The sequence below is a fragment of the Vipera ursinii genome (assembly GCF_947247035.1).
Source record: "Vipera ursinii genome assembly, chromosome: Z".
In the NCBI taxonomy this organism is placed as follows: domain Eukaryota; kingdom Metazoa; phylum Chordata; class Lepidosauria; order Squamata; family Viperidae; genus Vipera; species Vipera ursinii.
Window position 1 is genome coordinate 88,569,054 of NC_139517.1, and position 22,976 is coordinate 88,592,029.

Below are 22,976 nucleotides of genomic sequence, written 5' to 3' on the forward strand. Positions count from 1 at the left end.
GAGTTCAACAAAGCTCATGGTTTATTGCTTGCAGGATCAGAACTGAGAATTGGGCTGTAGCTTGCAGCAATTTTTGGTGGGGAGGGTAAAACAATATCACATGGTTCATGATGTCATTGGATAATGATATCACATGTCATGATATCATATGTGGCATGTTTTGTTCCTATGCCCCTCTCCCCATGCCCCAGCTTCCAAACATGGACATATCTGCAAAAATATTGGGTGCTTTCTGGTATTCAAATCAACAAATGAGCTCTCAATAATATCAATAAAAAGCCATTATACAAGAAAAAATACTCTACAGTATAATATCTAGGGTCCTTTTTGATACCAAACCACAATGTTTCTATTTGCCTAAGTGCAGGCTTGATGAGAATCAATGAACTGAGGCTAAATTTCAACAAATGTGAATTAAGCAGTTACCCTGTTTTGAAGGGTTAGGGTTAGAATGTACAGTAATGTACAAGTGTTCCTAAGCCTTAACTTTCAATGGAGGTAAAATGTTATCTAGCAAGGTGTTCTTTTTCTCTTGCTCCTGGATAGCATTAACCTGGCTTTAGTAAAAAAACAAAAAACAAAAAAAACCCTTTACTGACAATCTTAAAAATGGATTACAGCTAATAGAATGAAGTACCTTCTCTATTCAGTTAATGGTTGGTGGTATCCTTGGGATGTTGGAACTATTCTATTCACCTGGAATTTTGAGTAAATCATTGCTGAGACACCTTCCATTCTTTTTCCTTCTGAACTATTATATTAACACCTGGATTGTTTATTTTTCTGTGCTTTGGAGATTGCTTTTTTACAATGAATATATGGACTAAAATTTGTGAAAATAAGACATATTACTCCGTCACTTTCTGTTACATTTATTTGGAGCTTTTAGTTAATGTAATGGATTACGTTAATGTTTTATAATTGCATGTAAAAATGTAGTTTATACAAAAATATTTGACTCATTCCCTGCAGTGCCTCAGCTGCAGATTAAAGGGTTTTTAAAAACCGCATAAATATAGGAAATACTGAGAATAGTTTAACCATTTTTTTAAAAAAAACAGTTTTCTTGCCACTTAATTCTATAGCTGTCCCCGAACAGCTGCAATGAACTACTACACCCTTAATTGCTACGGCTGGGACAGATAAAAATTGTAATACAATCCTGCTTGAGGCGGGAGGTTTGCATTCCACCGACACAAATTTCGTAGCAAGGACTTTTGTTAACCAAGGAGAAACTCAGCACCGCAAACCAGTTTTATATCTCTGGAGAAAACGACGCCTATCACGGAATAGGGAGGAGCCGCGGCAGGTCACCGTCTGGAGAACGTCTAGTCTGATTGGGGGATTTGCTGCCAATCGAAAACGGCGATTGGTGGCTTTGGATGTCACTCTTTTTTCCGTCTCCTTCCGTGCTCCGCCACAGCCAGTGGAGCCAAGCGAAGCGAGCAGAGAAGGTGGTGGCGTCTTGCTAGAGGTCGCGGAACGGAGGCGGGCAAGCAGCATGGCAGCAGCGTTAATGCTCCGAGCCTCCGTTAGTTTGCTGCACAGGCATGGGAAAGTCTGTGCAGACTGGCTTGCTCGGGGTAAGGCAATTTGAGTGGCGCGAAGGCGTATATTGGCTCGCGGCGTCTTGTAGGAGAATCCAAAAGGTGTTCGGCCCTACAGGAGGACCAACATGTTGCAGCTGTTAACCCTTTTCCTTGTCACCTCGCAGAAGTTGGGGTTCCCATCCCGTGGCCAAACTTACTAGCCCTTCAGTGTGTGGATACCGGCCAGGGCAGAAATTGGATCGCTGTAAGAAAAGGGGCATGTCTGGAAATAGAGGACAAGGGGATATGCTTTTCCAAATCAGACTGCTTTTAAATCTTCATTATAACTATGCCTTGGCACGCGCGGTGATGTTGAGTAATGCCTTTAGAGAAGTCGGGTTTTGCACTCTTAAGTCTTTACATATCTATTTAAGCCACGCCAATTGTAAAATTTATACAGGAATCATATCTGACCTTTTGGGTGCTAGGTGGCTGTTGATCTAAAGCAACATAAGCAAGTCACAAAACTTTCTGTAACATCTGTATCCTAAAGTATCAGCTTAAAATTAGCTTACGGCTTACGTTCATATTGCTTTTCCCCATAATACCTTTTTCCTTTTCCAAGAAGAAAAGGTGATTTTGGTTAATTGATGTGAGTCGAAATATTTTGCCTATGTATAAAACATTGTAGGGGTTGAGCTATACATACTAATTGTTTAGAATAAAGTAAATATCAGTTTATGGATTTTTGCAACATAAATTATTTTGAAGTAAAATCTTACATATATTCACAAAATAGTCCTTACAAAGTTTAATGGATCTTGCTCCTATATGGTGAATTTAAAAGCAGTACCCTAGAGCTTAGTTCTATATTTGTTTACTCAAAATTTGTGTGTGTGTGTGTTTAATAGAATATATTTCTAATGACTACAGTCTTATAATAGAATCCTATGCTTGTCTATTCAAAATCCCATTGAGGGATATTCTTAAAGGGAGATAAAGACTTAAGCTTTTGTCTTCCATCATTAAAGGGAGAATTGTAATTCAGTGTTCTATTTATGGCTGTCTTAATTGGGTGACTATTGTAGTAGCAGTATAAAACATTAAACAATACTGTCCATTCCTACATATCTATTTTTATTCTTGCTGGACAATATAGTAACCAAACTTTTTTTGTTATGGAGTGAGTTTATATACTTTATATATTTTAAACTCTTTACCGTTCTTTGATCACCAAAAGTTGTAAATTAACCTCTTTAATAGCAGGAGACGCTATTTTTGAAAAGCCGATGGTAGTACTGTAGTGCAAATTATTTTAAGCCTTTTAAAAATAAAACAATTGGCTTTATTTGCTTACAATAAAGTATATTTGTTTTCCATAAAAAAAATTTAGAATGAAAAATATGACTTTCATTCAAATGTCATCTAGGATGCAAAATTACATGATGTTATGGGGGGGACATAGCTTATCTCCTTGCAAAAATAATGTGAAGAATAATATTTACTTATTTTTGTAACGGTTATCTGGAAATTTACAGGAAACATTACAAAACTGCTATATAAGCAAGTTTTCTAAAAAAAATCAAATGCATCAATGTCTTTCAAGGTAATACAGCTGAGGGGAAAAAAACTACATAATTATTAGACTACTTAAGATAAATTCTAATTTCTTATCTGCCTTAAGCTACTAATACCTTTTTATAGCAATAGCACTTAGACTTATATATTGCTTCATAGTCTTTACAGCACTCTGTAAATCAGGGATCCCCAACCCCGGGTCTGTGAACCAGTACCAGGCCGCGGCATGCCAGCAAACAGCATAAACAAGCAAAGCCCCATCCGTGGAATGCAGGCAGCACAAAATCACTCACCCTTTCTCCATGGAACTGGTTCCTGGTGCCAAAAGGTTGGGGACTTCTTCTGTAAACGGTTTGCAGAATCAGCATATTGCCCCCAGCTATCTGGGTCCTCATTTTATCAACCTCGAAAGGATGGAAAGCTGAGTATACCTTGAGTCAGTCAGGATCAAACTCCTGACAGTAGGCAGAGTTAGCTGCAATACTACATTCTAACCATTGCGTTACTACTGCTCTAAATAGCTCCAAATTGCCTTTCTATTAATAATAAGTTAAATTAATAAAAGATTAATACAATTATTATGGCTCCATATATTGCAATCCCAAATATAATTGCTAATGGTCCCAGTCAGCACATCATACTTTCCTCAGTAAAAAAAGGAATAGAGTGCTAAGATTCTGGAAATATTGCTCTTTACTGCAATATTTTGTTTCAGAATTCATTGGTTAGTAAATTTCAGCTCTTTGCTTTGTACTTTGTTACTTTTTTTCTACTGTTAAGTAATCCAGTTTTGAGGGTACTTTATCAGACCCCTCAGGATAAAAAAACTATTGCTATAATACATTATTTCCACATATAGCAATAAACTAATCGATTTTCTTGTTTGAAAATTATTGAAAATGCTATTCTTATTTATTTATATCCCATCTTTATTATTTACACAAATAACCCAAAATGGCGAACATATCCAACGCACCTGATATTTTCCCCACAATAATCCTGTGAGGTGACTTGGGCTAAGACAGTGACTGGTCACCCAGTTGGTTTTCATGGCTAAAGTTAGAACTGAACTCATGGTTTCCTGCTTTCTAGTCTAGTGCCTTAAGCACTAGACCAGGGCTAGGCAACCTTGGCTCTTTTATGACTCGTGGACTTCAATTCCCAGAATTCCTGAGCCAGCTGGCTTAGGAATTCTGGGAGTTGAAGTCCACGAGTCATAAAAGAGCCAAGGTTGCTTACTCCTGCCATAGACCAAACTGGCTTACAGATATAAATAGGATATTAAATACTCTGTTTAATATATTCATTTATTCAACTTATATGTCATCTCCCTATCCAAGTGACTGAGCAACTATAATTGATATGTTATTTCCTTAATGTTAATATAAAACAATATAATTGGCTTAATACTTAATTGTCATTAAGCATATTGACTTTTTGTTGTACTATTATACAATGAAAATTATACTAACATTTTTTCCTTTTATAGAAAGCAATTCATATTTTTCCATTTCATCTTTTGAATCTGTTGCTAGATATTTTTTTTGTTTTACTGAGAAAGTTGTTGCATGTCTATTTTCTTTTACTAGAAACCCAGACCTTGGAAACTGAGACATTGCACAGTACAGCTGCTGTTTAATAACTCAGATCATCTGTTGGGTAAATTAGTACAAGTGTACCCACTCATGCAGACCAATTTTTATTCATACTGTATACATTTCTGAATTGGGACCAGACTGCAGACTTACAGGATCTATTCAATTTCTCCACTCCCCCTATCATTGTAAGAACTACCATTTGGCCCCATTAAAAATGGTATCTTAGATACCAAACTTAGAAGTAGTAAATGAACAGGGTGGTACCTCTGAGCATGGGTTCACTCATGGTATTTATTTTAATGTCAGAACTGAACGAACAATCTTTTATCCTCAAAGCACTCTGAGTTTATATAAAGAATTTTTTCATTTCAGTGGCCTAATTTATCATGATGAAGCCTTTTTATTTGCATTACTTATGGCATTAACAATCCTATGTGGAAAGCAGATTTATCTGTGTTGACAAAAAACTTAAAATCATAGTTTCTATAAAAACATCATATGCAACCAATTTGTTGAGGAATATTTCCTAAATGCTCTGTCGCTGCCATGTCTACAGTATTTTTATTTAGATTAGCTGCTGAGCATGAATAGTAAAGTAAATATCTTTTCAGTAAACTTTTATTGATTTAGGTTCCTAGTATTATTCATCTTTTAAAAATATTTCTTATATTTGTCAGAAAAAAATAGCAGTGAAAACTGTCCAAGATCTCTGGTATCCATGTAGAAAAAGCATATTGTTGCACAACAGGACCAAATTAACTTTTTTTCACATACGGTATTAGGATGGATCTTTTTTACAGGTAGTTGACTTATGAGAATTTCCATTGTTAAGCAAGGTGGCAAGTGAATCACACCCAATTTTACTACCCTTTTTGCCATGGTTATGAAGTTAATCATGTGGTCACTAAGAGAATCTGCCTTCTGTCTTGGGCTTTCATTGTTGGAAGTTGGCTGAGAAGGTCACAAATGGCAATCACATGAGCCAGCATCAAGTTCCCTTCGTCCAGTGCGCTCCCACAGGGAGGGCCTTCTCAGGGTGCCGCCAGTTAAAGATTGCCGGCGGGTAACACCCAGGGGGAGGGCCTTCTCACTGGGTGCGCCTGCCCTCTGGAACCAGCTGCCCGTGGAGCTGAGGACTGCCCCCGACCTCCGTTCATTCCGCCGGGACCTGAAGACCTGGCTCTTCGAGCTCTCTGGCCCAGGCTGAGAATTTTAATTTTAATTGGGGGCTTTTACTTTGTCAGGGACTGTTGTAAAAATTTTTTAAATCATTTTAAACTTTTGTATTTCTTGTTTTAATTACCCTGTAAACTGCCCTGAGTCCTTCGGGAAAGAGCGGTATACAAATCTAATTAAATAAATAAATAAACTAATAAATACATATTGGTGGCCAAACATGGGGATGCTGCTGTGGCCATAAGTGTGAGGACTGGTTGCAAATTTCTTTTTTATTTTATACAGCCGAATGAATGAATAAAACAGAAACATACAATGGGTATGAATCTAAGAATGAAAGTAGTGTTATTCTGCAGACCAGATGTATATAAGGTAGCCCTGAACTTTCGACTATTGGTATAGCAACTGTTTGAAATTACAGCGGCACTGAAAAAAAAATGACTTACAATCAGTCTTTGCATTTAATAACCATGGTAGAATCCTACGGTCACATGATCAAAATGTGGGCACTGGGGCATGTATTTATGGGCGGTTGCAGCGTCCTGAGGTCATATGATCACCATTTGTGACTTTTCCATCTGGCTTCCCAACAAGCAAAACCAATAAAGGAACCTGGATTTGCTTAATGGCTGCATGATTCATTTAGCAACTATAGTGATTTGCTGGGATGCTTCAACTGTAATTAGTACATATTAGTTGCCAATTTTTATTTACTATATTAACAACCATGGTAAATGAGGTTGTAACATATAAGACAAATATATGGATATGATGGAAGCTAGGAGAGAGTGAGAGGATATATAATATGAAATATAATAAGTAGTGTTAGTATAAACTAATGTAATAAACTTTTTATTACAGTATCTCATATCTTTAATCTTTTGCATACTATTTTATATTACTTTACTGTGTGTCCTATAATGTGCTAAGGGAATAGTTGATTGTTGAGGCAGGGCATATATATGAGAAATGGAGATAGATATGTACATATATAAATATAGACACACACACACACACACACACCAAAGTACAGATGGGATTATGTTAGGTTTCTTCTTTTGTTCACATCCAAGTGTCTCTTCTCATCAACGTCTGCTTAAATAGTCAGGTAAATACCACAGGATAACTTTCAGACTATTAGACAAAGGGATCAAATCACAGTATGGGAAGGACTTTCCATTATGTTCCCTAAAAATCATCTTGTGCCATTGTGCCTACAGTAAAAAAAATGACAATAAAGGTTATCTTATTTGCCATGTGATAGATTTTGCAATCATCCCAATTTCTGGTAGAGAGCTGTTACTGCTTTGAATTACAGCTGTTGGCAGCTGGCTGAATCTGTAGACAGAAAAAGAAGGAATCTGAATCTTCTTTATTAACTTTCCTTTTTAGGAAAGTTAATTTTCTAAATTTCCTTTGAGTATATGCTCCTTGCTTTGTGAGCAAAAATAATGGATAATGTATCTGAAATTTTGTGAAACCAAAATAGACAGTAACCCTTTAAATTATCTTTTTATTTATTTAATCTATTTATATACCATCTTTATTATTTTTATACACGACTCAAGGTGACTGACATATATATAGTACTCCTTTCTCGTATTTTCCCCACAACAACAATCCTGTGAATTGAGTTGGGCTGTCAGAGACCGACTGCCCTAATGCCACTCAGCTGGCTTTCATGGCTAAGCCCAGACTTAAACTCATGGTCTCCCAATTTCTAGCCTTTGGTCTAACCACAAGAACAAACTGGCTGCCCATTAAAATGAAGTAGCAATAGCTTAAATAAGTAATTCCTTTTGTGATTTATTTTTATTTAAAAAAAAATCTATTCAGATTTAAAAGGAATGTTCGATTCTAAGATGATTTTGAATTCATAAAGGTAAGGTACTTCAAAAACAGCTTTCACCAACTGATGTTTGCAGCTTTGAAAGTTGAAGCAGGAGAATGGTGACTTTTGGTAGTGCAGTTTTTGATAATTTTAAAAAAGCAAAGTGTAAAAGCTTAGCACTTACTTTGCTATAACTGTTTCAAGCACAAAATAAGAAAATTTCACTCATAAAATTTTATCGGTATAGTATTCCATTCCAAGTTGCATCAGCCTTTGTGTCAGCTCCTTTCTATAATCTCTTATAGCCATGGGATGCTTTGGATTCAATTAAAACTGCTGCTTTGGAGTTTTGAGTAATCCTAGAAAAATACACAGCTGCTGTAGAACATGGAGATACATATGTTAGATTGGTTCCCATGATTGTTTGAAGCATTTTTAACAGAATCTAAAATAATTGTGTAGTTATTTTTGATGTGGGAATCTGGTGTATTTAGAGATACCAAGCAGTCATTTGAGCAGCGCACTAAAATTCAGTATTGATGAATTCACTGTTGATGTCTCATTTTACAATATATTACTTAACAAAATGAACAGTGGAGTTTTCTGCTGTTGCAAATTTTCTTTCCTCTCTTAAAGTATAAGCTGCTTTTAGTATAACTAAGATATGCAATTAGCAGAGAAGAATATTAAGAAGTTTGCATTCTGGTTGATGTAAGATTACAAAACCTTTTTCACTTAAACATTTGCATATTAATTAGTGTCTTATAGGGCAATGGCTTCCAAAACTCCAGTTGGATTTGTTGGTTTGGGAAACATGGGAAATCCAATGGCAAAAAATCTTGTGAAACATGGTTACCCCATTATCGCATGTGATATATTTCCAGAAGCATGTAAGGAATTTCAAGAGCTGGGTACACAGGTATAATAATATTTTATTGCTATTTTATTTTTAAAAAGTGACTGTGAAATTTGAAAAAATGTGATTGTGAAATTGCTTAATTCCCTTATCATGATCAACATTCCTGTTTATTAAAATCAGCATATTGACAAAAGCAAAATGAAACACTAATAGAATTGAAAGCTTTTGTGTCCCTTGGTGATCCTCATTTTGCTCTTTCCTATAAACAATTTGATCTTATCTCTTATTTGGCACCATTTTTTTCTGTGGTCATAAGGAGCCAGCCACCAGATGAATATCTACAAACAGTAGAATGGTATGAAACTTACAGTACTGCATCCAATAATGGAAGGAAACATTGGTGTATGGTTTCTGTATAGGGAAAATATTTATTTCTGAAATTGCTTTAATTTTATTTTAGGGTTTATGTGACAGTTATTGTGAACTTCCCATTTCAGAATAATTTGGAGGCTAGAGATTCCCCTAATAAGCAGGCATATACATAGAATGAAGGCTACTGCTAAGCTTGTAAGCCGCCCTGAGTCTTCGGAGAAGGGTGGGATATAAATGGAATTAAAATAAATAAATAAAATAAATTTAAGTTGGTAAACTATAAATATTTAATGCACATGAATTATACAGACCCTTATTTGAAATTGTTTTGCGTATGTACTGGGATGAAAATATGGAATATAGACTATTAACATGCTAGTTATAAAAACACAATAATGTAAAGAATTATGATATAGGTAGTCCTTTACTTATTACCACAATTGGCACTAGAGTTTTGGTCACTAAGTAATAACAGTCATTAAGCAAATCACCATGTGACCTGATCCAATTTTATGACCATTTATCATGTTGTTAAGTGAATCACTATGGTTTTTGGGTGAGCCATGTGATTGTTAAGTGAATCATATGGTTAAGCAAATCCATTCCCCAATTGACTTTGTCATATGACCACAAGATGTGCAACCATCGTAAATGTGAGCTGGTGCCAGATGTCCACATTGCGATCACTTGACCATAGTGGAATGGCATGATAGTTGTAACTGAGAATGGTCCATAAGTCACTTTTTCCAAGGACACCATTACTTTGAATTATCTTTAAATGAATGGTCATAAATTAATAGGAGTAACAATGAAAAATCTACAAGTCTGTTCTAGTTCTACTCATTCTTACCTTTAATTGAAGATAATATACATCCTTATGTCTTGCTTTAAATGCCATAAGAAAACAACAAAAACCTAGGTTGATAAAATCATATTATAGATGCCTTGAAATAGACCTTTTGCACGGATCTATATCAGAGTGTTTTTTTGAGAAAACCAAGATCATGGCATCCATCCCTCTCAATTCCTGGCAAATAGATGGGGAAGAAATGGAGGTAGTGACAGATTTTATTTTCCTGGGCTCCAAGATCACTGCAGATGGGGACTGTAGCCAAGAAATTAAAAGACGCTTGCTCCTTGGGAGGAAAGCCATTGCAAATCTAGACAGCACACTAAAAAGCAGAGACATCACCCTATCAACAAAAGTGCGTATAGTCAAGGCTATGGTCTTCCCAGTTGCAATGTATGGCAGTGAAAGTTGGACCATAAGAAAGGCTGAGTGCCAAAGAATTGAGGCCTTTGAACTCTGGTGCTGGAGAAGACTCCTGTGAGTCCCTTGGACTGCAAGGCGATCAAACCGGTCAGTCCTAGAGGAGATCAGCCCTGACTGCTCTTTAGAAGGCCAGATCCTAAAACTCAAATACTTTGGCCACCTAATGAGAAGGAAGGACTCACTGGAGAAGAGCCTAATGCTGGGAAAGATTGAGGGCAATAGAAGAAGGGGACGACAGAGAATGAGGTGGCTGGATGGAGTCACAGAAGCAGTAGGCGTGAGCTTAAATGGACTCCAGAAGATAGTAGAGGACAGGAAGGCCTGGAGGAACCTTGTCCATAGGGTCGCGATGGGTCGGACACGACTTCGCAACTAACAACAACAAAATTTCAGGTTTTGTTTTTTGTTTTTGCCTTTTCATAGCTCTTTGTTCTGAATCACTAGTTTTTCTTTTGAAATCTCTCTTCAAAAACCCTTTCCTTTTTTTTTTTAAAAAAAGGTGACTGATTCTCCAGGAGATGTAGCAGATAAAGCAGATCGGATTATTACAATGCTTCCATCAAATCCTAATGCAATAGAAGTTTATCTAGGTACCAATGGAATTCTCAAGTAAGATTCCCCTTTTTTTCTTTATATTAATATTCTGCTTGTATTTTTATTGAATACTATTAAATGCTTGTAATTTCTCTAGGCAAATACGTTATTGTGTTTGTAACCAGCTATCATCATAGAGAAGTGTGCATATTTCATTGCACACAGTTAATTATCATTACAGTTTTCTAGACCAACTTGATGTCTTACAAGTCCCAGCATACCTTATTAATGACTATGTTGATTGGGACTCTTGGGCTTTTCGTTAGCGTTATCTAGAAGTGTTGTCTTATATCCTACTTTTCTCTGAGAGTTCATATGTAGAGGTCATACTTAATTTTACAGGTAGCCCTCAACTTATAACCATGTGTTCAGTGACTGTTCAAAGTTGCAGTGGCACTGAAAAAAGTGGCTTATGATTGTTTTTCACACCTACAACTGTTGCATCATCCCCATGGTCATGTAATCAGAATTTAGATGCCTGACAACTGATTCATATTTATGATAGTTTTAGTGTCCTGGTCACGTAATCACCTTCTCCAACTTTCCGACAAGCAAAGTAAATGAGGAAACCAGATTCACTTAACAACCATTTTACTAATTCACCCACTGCAGTGATTCTCTTAACAACTGTGGCAAGAAAAGTTGTAAAACTGTCTCATTGAGCAACAGAAGCTTTGGGCTTAATTGTTGTAATAATTTGAAGACTGCTTATATCTGCACTATAACAATTTTGTGAGAAAATTAGGGCTGAGAGATAAACTGGCTGAAATTTGCTGTCCAGAATCTCTCACCAGAGATGGGTGACATATAAATTTAATAAATGAATAAATAAATAAAAATTCTACAAACTGTGCAGTTGAGTACTTATCTTGTCGAGTTCCAGCACTTTTGTCCCTGGCAATATAGCCCTCTCCCACTTCTGCTCAAAGAAAATTACCAGTGATTATAAAAATAACTTAAGTATATCTTTTTGTGAGCTTCAGATGATTTTTTTGTGAATTTATAAAATCAGTATCAAAAATCTTATTCATGAAAAGTTTTACAAGTTGGCTTGAATATTGTGACTTCTTCTGGAGTTAACCTCTATGAGCAAATGGTAGCAACATCAAAGAGGTAATGTTAATTCTCTGCATTTTACCTACTTGTAAGTATACCTCTGGGTTTTGTTTTTTTGTCTTCATTTACTTCAGGAAAGTGAAGAAAGGTTCTTTATTAATAGATTCCAGTACTATTGATCCTGAAGTTTCAAAAGAGCTAGCCAGAGAAGCTGAAAAAATGGGAGCTGTTTTTATGGATGCCCCTGTTTCTGGTGGTAAGTCTTTCTCTTTTTTCAGTTGCATCCTTTTGGCTAATTGCACACTAGTTTGGTCAGGCCTGTTCTTTGTGGTGAGGTATACGGTTTGCTGAATATGAAAAATTTATGTTTTATCTTTCCAGTCTTAAAACCTTTTTCAAAGTCCACCTACAAATTCATATTCATATGAATTCACAAGGTAGTCCTTGTGTTGTATCCATTTGTTCAGTGTTCAAAGTTGTGATGGCGCTTGAATGAATCAATCTTATGACTACTACCTCTAATTTTTTAAAAAGATACTTTTTATACGTTATTGTTTTGCTATTATACTTTACCCATGGACCAGAAACTACAGGTAATCTAGACTTACAGTTGGCTGCTTAGCTACCACTCAGAGTTATGACAGACACCTCCATAAAGTGAGAGGTGTTTTAAGAAGAGTCGTCAGGGTGTTTGTTTCAATTTTTTAAGAAGCACCTTATCCACATACTGTACTTGATCCATTTTGATTGAGGCAGTATTTCTCAACCTTGGCAACTTTAAGTTGTGTGAACGTCAGCTCCCAGAATTCCCCCAGCCAGCCATGATTTCCACACAAGATTGCCAAGATTGAAAAACATTGAATAAAGATTAAATGATCAGTACCTTCCATTAGGTTCTTTTGAGTAAGCAGCAAATATATGCATGTATAGGTAATTTGAAGTCCTGCCTGGATTCAGTTGTCTTCTTACTACAACTCTGTGAGAAGAGAATCTGGCACGTTTTATGTTCTAAGTGTAAATTTAGAATAAAGAAAGTAATCTTTCTTTGTACAAACTTTGTTACTCAAGTGGCAACTGCAACACTTGCTAAAGTCAAAACTAAAACATTCCTCTTGGAATGCGGAGAGATTGTGAGTGGGTAGATTTGTGTGTAATGTTTTTTCCACAATGGGTTGAATGGAGCCGTTTTTGCTAACCTACCTAAATGATTCTTAGAAGATTTGAAACAGGCATTATAACTTGTAAAGGCTGTTTATTTTTATAAGCTTCAAAAACTTACGACTTGCCTACATTACAGTACTTTAAAAAAAGAGCTCAAATCTGTTTACAGACTTCATTTCAGAGTCACCATCAAGTCAGTACCTGTCTTTTAAAAATGCAAACATGCGCTCCTGGTCTTTCTATTTACTGAATCAGCATTCTACTGTTTCTACTTGTGCTAAATCTAATTTATGAAATGACTATAAAAGCTAAAATTATTTATATGTTGGCATAAAAAGGCACCACTGTAGTTAAGAGTTTGCTGCCATTTCCATTATAAACCTTCCCTTGGAGAAATTTATAAGTTGGCATGTTTTTCCTATGCTTCAAGTTCTAGGCATGCTGTTTCCAAGTATAGCTGTGAGCTTTGTTTTGTTCCAAAATTTAATTTCAGTAAGATTGGGCCACTTCTATGCTAAATTTTGTTGATTTAATATTTGCACTGATTATAACTATTTGATTAACTCTTGAAATCAACTAAAATAATTGAAACGTTTGCCCCTCCCCAAATTGCAAAATGGCATAGTTATTTGTGTAATCACTTTTTGTGGGAAAACATTTCAATTTAACATTTCCATTTTTCTGAATAAATTTTTAAGCTAGGAAATTACATTTAATAAGTATTCACGGATGAAAGCAAATATATACGTGTCCCAGGATAATGTTGCAGGATCCAATCTGAGTCCGTCACTGAGCTTTCGGAGCCCATCTTCAGGCAACTTCTTTCTAAAAGAGTGTATGGTGTGCTGTTCAATGTGTAGTATTTATAGTGCCTGTTGTATGCGGCTTTTTAAGATATTGATTGGGGTGTGTTGATGGCTGGCTTTTATGTGGTTAGCTGTCGTTTGCTTGTGTTGCCCAGCCCTCGCCTTCTAAGTACTTGATAGGCTGGTGGTAAATCAGCACTCTTGTAAATTGAGGAGAAGCCTGTTTCCCAGGCTTCAATCACTTCCTGGTTGTTTTTGCGCCTGCCCGTCCAACAATCTTAGTAACTGCAAAATTGAATGTATGTCCTTGTTCATTGCAATGTGAGACTACCAACAAGTTCAGGTCTCCTCGTCTGATTGCTTGCTTGAATTCCTGCAATATGGTGGTTAGCTTCTTCCCCATTTGTCCTACATAGTTACAGGGGCAATCCATGCAGGGGATCCAGTAGATTACATTTGGAAGTATCTCCCACTTCCAGCCGATCTTTACAGTACATAAGTGGTCCTGGAATGGTAGCCTCTGGGCAGTGTGTGATGCCCGCTTGCAGATCTTGGGAGCTGCATTCTACAGCTTCTGAAATGTTTTTGATGTATGGGAGGGTGTGTCAGGTGATTGGTCCTGTACCTTAATAAGTATTGAATTTAAAATTAATTGATTTTTAAAAAATACATCAAATATGCCCATGGGTCCAGATAGACTTATTCCATAGACACTACTACTTAATCAGTGGTTCTCAAAGTGTGGTCTAGGGCAGGAGTAGGCAACCTAAAACACTCAAAGAACCACTTGGACCCGTTTCCCATCGAAAAGAACATTGGGAGCCGCAAAACTGTTTTAACGTCTAAAATGAAGATAACACTCCATATATTGTTTTTTACTGTTATGCTATATATAAAAAAACTACTGTGCTGCATTTATGAAATCAATGAACTACTACAAAGAAAACAATTTTTTATTTCTGCATGCAACAAAAGCATTTTGAACTCCAAAACAAAAGACGCTGGGTCGAAGGTTACTTTCAAATAAAATACTCAAATGTCTGTTTGAGTCCTCCTCGTATTTATGAAATAAAAAGCCAGTGCAAACTATAAAAACTACAAACAGAAAAATAGAAAAGAAAAAAATTGCAGGAAAAAAAAGAGAAAAGGACAGGATAAAGGGAAAAAAAACCCTTTCCCCTTCATCCCAACAGGTAAAAACAATTTGAGTAGCTTATCTACCATCTTTAAATACAGCATAATTATTCACATACCTCACCTCTTAATTGGTGAGAGACAGGTATCTTGGTCTATATACCAAACGAATGACCCATTGGGATCCCCATATCAAAATAACTTATCATGTCCAGTCAGAATGTGAAAATAACATTTAACGTAGCACAGTATTTAAACAAAATGAATGTTATATTTTATCTATATCTTAAATTTGTATTTTATTACTATTTCATCTTAAATTGTATCTTATTTAATTCCATTTTAAATTGTATTTTATCAAATTCCATTTTGGATTGCTTTTATCAAGTTTTGGTGACGGTTTGTTGCTGGAACTTTGCACTTTGATATGGCCCAAGGGCTAATCAATAAAGTTGTTGTTGAGTAGCTTATCTACCATATTTAAATACAGCATAATTATTCACATATCTCACCTCTTAATTAAAAAAACCATCAAAATATTTCATTAAACGTTCTTTACTAAAAGTCCAGTCCCTCCCTCCCTCCCTCTCTCTCTCTCTCCCCCCACCTCTCTTTCTGCCCTAGGTCTGCAAGTCCTCTTCCCCCACTCAGTGTGTTTGTGTGTGTTCGTTCACTCATCAGTTAAAGACCTGGCTGAATTTATTTAATTGACTGTATATCCACTTAACCAAGAAAAGTGGAGAATGGTGCTCACGTGATTAGGACGCGGGATGGGAGGTTAGCAAGTCCGTGTTTGAGACCACAGTGCTGCTGCATGGTAGGGTGAACTCCTGTCATTCACTCCAGTTCCTTGACAGGCACATGGAAGGAGCCTCCACAGGTGTCCCCAGGCAATGGAGATGTCACCAGCTAATCCTTTCAACTGAGAAGCCTCTTAAAATGTGCCTTCGACATAAACAGGATGGGGATCAGGGGGGAAAAACTCATGATATATTAAATGCACAGATGTAGTTGCCTAGATGCAAGTCTAGGAGCTAAATCAGTTTCCCAGTCTCCTTGTTTAGCATACACAAATTCAGGATGAGTATGTGGATTTTACAGTGATAGAAGGAGATGTTTCATTTACCCATTCCTCCATTCAAGAACAGGTTTTTTTCCCCACATACACTGCAAAAAAAAATCTCTAGTTTTTGTTTGTCTTCAATTGCCATGGTTGTGACAGTGATAGTAGGATCATACATATGGAAGAGCTTTTAAGCCACTTTGAATCCAACTCCCAATTTAGTGCAGAAATCAGCAAAGGTATTTATCACTTGTATAGATAATTGGTTTCCTCTGCCAAACTATTCCTACTGTGTGCAAATCTATTTTTATATACAAATATAATATAGAAATGACCAGAAACAAATGAAAAACAGAACAATGCACAGGTATTGCATTGGTGCACAGAACAAAAGTTTAAAAAAGCCAAAATACACGCACATATAGTCAAACAAACTGCAGGTAGTCCTTGACTTACGACCACAATTAAGCACAAAATTTCTGTTGCTAAATGAAACATTTGTTAAGTGAGTTTTGCCCCATTTTACAACTTTTCTTGCCACATTGCAGTTGTTAAGCTACTAACACGGTTATTACGTGAATCTGGCTTTCCCATTGATTTTGCATGTTAAAAGGTTGCCAAAGGGCATCACGAGACCCTGGGACACTGCAACCATCATAAATATGAGTCAGTTGACAAGTATCCAAATTTGGATCATGTGACCATGGGGATGCTGCAGTGGTCGTAAGTGTGAAAAATGGTAATAAGTCACTTTTTCCAGTGCTGTCGTAACTTCAAATAGTCACTAAATGAACTGTTGTAAGTTGAGGACTATCTGTATACATATTATACATACTGGTGTAGGTGTTCTGTACCAGCCTGCTACCGGCCCTGCAGAAAAAGCAGGGACAACCCCTTTACAAACGGCAAGAGGCTGGAATAAAGCCTGCCAAATTTATTAACATAAAACAGAGCAAGACAAGACACCAACCATGAAACAGGAGCTATGAAACAGGAACTATCCAAGCGGTTGCCTTCAGCAAACCAGCCCTCCCACACATTCCCCTTAAATACAGTTCAGGGCGTGGCCTCTCTCTGCCTCCTTCCGAGGTGCCCCAGTGCCTTCCTCTGTTTACTCCTGATTGACTGCCTCCTGCGTCGGGCGTCCTTGAACAGGGCCAGCTGTGGGTCATCTTCATCCACGCTGTCAGGCTCACACAGCTGGGTCTCCATCGTGACCAGGTGGGAGGGGCCCGGCTGAGGGCTCTGCGGAGCCTCAAGGCCATCATCAGCAAGCTCTTCAACACCCCCCTCCTCCTCCTCTGAGTCGTCCGACCCAACTGCCGAACCCACAGGCTGACCCTGAATCACAACAGGAGGGGAGTTCATAAAAGTATGCAAGAATTGTTAGATAAACTGCTGAGGGAGAGTAAATGACCGCTCAGGTCTGGAAAAAGAAGGGGCATGAGAAACAGGACCCAACATACTCCCCTTCCCTTGATTCTGTTTGGCTTAAGAGGACAGTTGGAAGCCCTAGCAGACTTCAACATTCTGTTATTATAACCATAGTAATAGTCATTCCTCCAGTCTGTTTCCTGACTGGTCTAATTTGAAGGGTTGAAAGTGGTGATCCTTCTTTTAAACAATGACTTAAAACTTACCCATGCAAAAGTTTGTTGACAGAGAGCCAGTTCAAAGACGGAAAGCAACTGCAAATCTTCAGTCTACAATTGTAAATCAGGATTTTCTTTCCAAGAAAATAAAACCATCTGTTTGGCTATACTTCAAGTATAAAGTTCTACCCTGATACATTCCAGGTTTTCAGTATATTCTTCAACATATTTTATCCTTAAACTGTGTTCTCTTTGCACATTCATATTAGCAGTAGTTCAGATATCATCCAAAATAATTTTTAATGTTTCATTAAAATCTGCTAAAATGAATATTTCATCTATATTTTCCATTTTGTAACAGTAGTAAACATATTTTACCTTTTTCCTAAAACATCTTTTCAAATATTTTAATGAATTCTGTTCATTAATCTATGCTACTGAAGACTAAACACGCTCAGTCCTTCAATTTCTCTTCACAGGACTTATTTTCCAGATTCCTATTATCCTAGCCATCCTCTCTCAACCAGTTCCAGTTTATATGAAATCTCTTTTTAAATTGTTGGTTTTCAGAACTGGGCACAAATTTCAAATTGGAATCTGATCAGTGCAGAGTTTTCTTTTTCTGGGAATTTGTAATTCCCTTATTTTCAGTCAAATACCACTGATTCATAATTTAGTTTGCAATTAATTGTTATTTTAAGATCTGTTTTGCAGGTATACATTTACAAACTATTTCTTATATCTGTGTATTTGATGTTCTACAGCAGACCTCTCCAAACCTTCTGCATTTGTGGACTGGCGGGAGGGGGAGAGGGAATGATTCTGTCCTAGCAGGGGGCAAGTGTGCAACTGTGCACGCTGCTTCATTTGTGTGGGCAGCAGGGACGCACAACCACCAGTCACAAATGGACCACGCACTCGCCCACTGCTCACACAGGAGGAGATGCATGTATGCATGCACTCACTCACTTCTGCAGCCCAGTTCTGATCGGCTCAAGGCCCTGTAGTGAGCCACAGCCCCGGGGGTTGGGGACTATTGTTCTACAGTAAAACTTATTTTTAAACACTGGTAGATTGCATTCCATTATTTTCAGCCCCTTCTCTAACATGTTAAGATTATTTTAAATTGTATTTCTATCTTCTGGAGATAGTCATATTATAAATGGCAGTAAATGCGAGCCAGTTGCCAACCATCAAAATGCAGTCACATGAATCCAAGGGGAGCAGTCATGGGAATTTAGAAACTGGGTCATAAGTACCTTTGGGGAGATCTGTCAAAATTTCAAAAGATAAGAAAGATACATCTAAGCATTTTGAAGTTCAAATCTGCTCCTCTGGCTTTCTCAGGTCAGTGAAGGATGATTTGTTTAACTCTGGCTTTCTTCCTGTCCTGCCTTCTTTCTTTTTTTTATTAAAGAGTTTTACAAAAACAAAATTTTACAATATATCCCCAAATCCCTCCCACCACAAACCCCCCCCACTCCCCCCCCACTTCCCAGAGCTAAATACAGGATTATAGTTACAATAATCATATTCTAAATAAAAATTATGCATAATATACAATTAACCAAATTCATAATGTGCTTTAACTCCCGTTCAACATAACTACAAACAAAGTACCAATAACAATATCCCACTAAAATCTACTCATAAGCTAAATGGAACTTTTTAGTCCCATATTTGTTCTGAATATAATTTATCCATCTCCTCTGTCCTGCCTTCTTTCATCACCTTACACACCCTACCCTGAGTTAGGGAAAATCAGTGCTGTACTGTATCTTTAACTTCACATTTTGCAAGTAGAACTACTACCTACTCATAAACTTGGGTCTGGATTTTACATAATGTATTAGAACAAGATGGTTAAAAATATTCAAAATATGGTGTTGGGGTCAATGTTAAGTTCAAAACTATCTCTAATATTTCCAGCTGTAAGTGAAGCGTAAAATTGAACACCTTCCCCCAAAAAGAGGAAAACATAATTTCTCTAAGGTCCAGATCATTTTATTTTCTGCCAAATATCTAGCATAGCAATAGCAGGAAAATTGCAGTTAAGTCAACGACGTTCACATTTCCACAAGAAGATCTGATATATAATCATATTTGAAAAGCAGTAAAATTGTACTGTAAATCTAACATCAGCTCTAAGCTCTCAGCCTTTTCCAGGTTATTAACATAATTTTTGGCTTCAGGTATTTTAAAAAATGATAGTCAGCTAGCACTATAAATTGTAATCTAGATCAAAATAAATTTGGCAAAGAAGTCAATCTGATTTTATACTACCATGACTAATAACAGATAGTAGCGTGGCTTTAAATCATCTGACTTTCTTCCTAAGCAACATTCATCCATATTTATTGAAAGAATTTCCTATTTGCAGAACTTGGGGCAAAATTGCAGTTGCAGCATTTTTTTTTTTTTTTTTGCCCAGTCTTACCAAGGTCAGAAGATATCTGTTACGAGGGCTGATGCCAGAAATCATTGCCTAACATGGTCTTCTGAAATATTGTGTCATTTGTATATTGATTCATTGTGAAACTTGCAACTTCCATCTCTCCAAATAAAGGGAATGGTGGAATCTACATGGCAGTGCCATGCTTAGTGAATAACTGAGTTTATGTACGTGTCTTCAACTTTTAATGCAGTTATATAGAAAATAGTTAAAGTAGCCACAGGATTTCAGTATTGTAAACATAAAGAGGTCAAAAGGAAAGAGAAAAATCTTAAAAGTAGGTTCTTAAAAAACACCTAAAAGGATAGGGTGTATTTTTATATTGAATTAGGAGGTTTAATTGGCTAATTAAGGTTTAATTAACTGGCAGACACTTCCAGAAAGCATACAGTGCTATTACTTAGCAGCTCTGGGAACAAAAAATGCTAAATTTTGGAATACCTAATAGACTTTGGTTTCTTTAAAAAGATTTGATGTGCATAACCACCTTTTGCTGGTGGGAGAAAGTCTCTGATAATTCTCCTATTGATGGACTTAATTGGCAATGGTAGAGTTTGGGTGAGTGAGTACTGCCACTGTAATTTTCCATAATGCTTCAGAGTGATACTACATTATTCACACGGTACACAAGTAAAATGGAAATCAACTGTTACAGTAGATGTTTCTTCGAAGTTAGGTTGGGGAAATTATCAATAGAGGCCTTAGGCAATTCTTCAATCCCCAGTTGTTTATTTCTATCACTTTCCAGGTTATTGGCTAAGAAGAAAATATCACATGTAATAGTTTTATCTGACAAATTTAAGATGTTCAGGTGGAATCATATTTCCTATTATCGCTGATTCAGATTAATATGGAAGATATTTAGGAGTGTTTGTAAAAAACGTAATATTGTAGTCTAAAGATGCTTACTATATATATGCATGTTTATGAGTCTATATATGTGTGTATAACATACATACATGCATATCCAGAACAACTATATTTAATATTAGTTTCAGAAAACAAATTATATTTTAGGGGCATTACTACATGAAAGATCAATTGGATTCAATTCAGATCAGTTCTGCTTTTTCCTGGAAAACTGAAAATGATATCTGTGTATGCAATTATTTTTCCCCTAGTATATAAAGCCATTATTTTTGTATGTTTTTCCACAAATAAAAGTGTAACATATTATTTTGCCAGTGGTGAGCATCTTTAATTGAAATTCAGGATCTAAGTTTTAAGTTAGTTTTTTAAGTTCTTATGTTACTGTCACTCAAGTGGCTCGGTCTTTAGTAGCAAACTTAAGCCCATTTAGAGCTACAGTTCCAAAACTATGTCCATAACGCATTTCAACAAACTCACAGAGGTGCTGCATAATGTTTTACCAATAATTAAATGAAACTGTTAGTGGGTTAGCTGTGATGGCCAGGAGTGTCACTGTACCTTGTTTGGGGAGCATTGGAGTTCTATGAAAAAAGTTATTGATATGCTAAGAGTGTTTTGAACTGAAAAGGTTTGGGCACCTCTGCCTTGGAGCAAAGTCTGTTGAACTCAGTAGATCTTAATTTTGAGTTTGTATACACAACTGTGTTGTAAATAGTGGAAACTTCTTAGAAAAGAAGTGAAGCTGCTTAGTACTGAAAACATTCTACTACTGAAAAATCTATACAGTATTTATAAATCTTGTAATATGGACAAATAAAAAGGCCAGTGAAGAACAGGCTATCCAGGCTTGTGTGTCAGCTTCAGTTACAAAAGTAGAAGTTCTGTCTTTATGCAAAAGTATTGTTGCATGTAACATACTGCAATCATAGTTTTCAAATGTAGAAAAAGTATTAAACTGGAATTGTGTGATTCTTCACTTTGATCTTTAATGTTACATGAATTATCTAATTCCTACCTGAATTCAAAATCTTGTAACAGGGTCTCTTCCTTATTTATTATTTTAAATGGTCTGTTTTTAGAATTCAGTGTTTTTATTCTGTTCACCAGGCAGAATTCCTTGGGATAGATGGGCAGCTATATGTTGGCTGGTTGGTTGGATGGGTGGATGGATGGATAGATGGATTGATATTCATGACATTGCAATAATTATATCTTATTCTACTCTTACACAAGTACACTCTTCTAAGGTACAGGCATCAACTGCCTGCAAACGAACTATATTATTATGCACCTTGACTTGCATCACAAACCTAGACTTATCCTCAGTTGTAGTACATATCCTTCATTTACTACCACAACTGGCACCAGAATTTCAGTCCCTAAGCAATGTAATCATAAAACAAATGCAATGTGATTACATTGATTAGTGACTGCAATCCTGGCAATCCCCATTGCCATAGTTAAGTGAACTTTACCAGTTGTTAGGCGAGGAGTTGCTCCAATCCACACTGTTCTGGGCCTAGTCCCTCCCAAGCCTCAAAATAAGGTATGGGAATGCCTCCAATTACTTCCACCTGCCTATCTTCCCCTCCCTTTCCCCCCCCCCTCTTGGCTGCCCTGCACAGCTGTCTGGGGCTACTTGTGGGCAACAAACAGCCCCAGATACCCTTGAGGCAGCATGCTACAACTCTGGAAGCTACAGCTGCCCCAGGCCAGTGCTAGTTGGCTTTGCCACGATTCAGTATCAAAGCCTTACTGCTCTGTGCTTCTCCCTCCCACCTGATTTTGACTGCCAACTTCCTGCTGCCGCTGAGGCATGCCCAGCCTGGCTGCTGGGCTGTATAGGGCTGGCAGCGAGAAGAGATGGTTTCGGCTTTTTTCCTCTCCTTTTTTGCAGTCCCTAGCATTTTTTGGTATGTACTCTGGCATGGAGGAACTGCTTTGTGCTTTTTATTCTTTTTCACAGTGCAAAGCCAATACTATATAGCCTGGCAGATAATGGTGAAAAAAGTCAATTGGGAGGGTGGAGTGC

General features: G+C 36.9%; 1 protein-coding gene across 1 annotated transcript in view; it reads left to right on the plus strand.

Moving 5' to 3' along the window:
* Positions 1–1,437: 1,437 nt before the first annotated feature.
* HIBADH (3-hydroxyisobutyrate dehydrogenase) overlaps positions 1,438–22,976 on the plus strand; it is a 93,303-nt gene continuing 71,764 nt past the window's right edge. The window contains exons 1-4 of the mRNA XM_083378201.1: positions 1,438–1,583; positions 8,471–8,631; positions 10,716–10,825; positions 12,001–12,122. Of these exons, the coding sequence (XP_083234327.1) occupies positions 1,502–1,583; positions 8,471–8,631; positions 10,716–10,825; positions 12,001–12,122 (475 nt within the window). The 5' untranslated portion in view covers positions 1,438–1,501. The remainder of the gene's footprint in view (positions 1,584–8,470; positions 8,632–10,715; positions 10,826–12,000; positions 12,123–22,976) is intronic.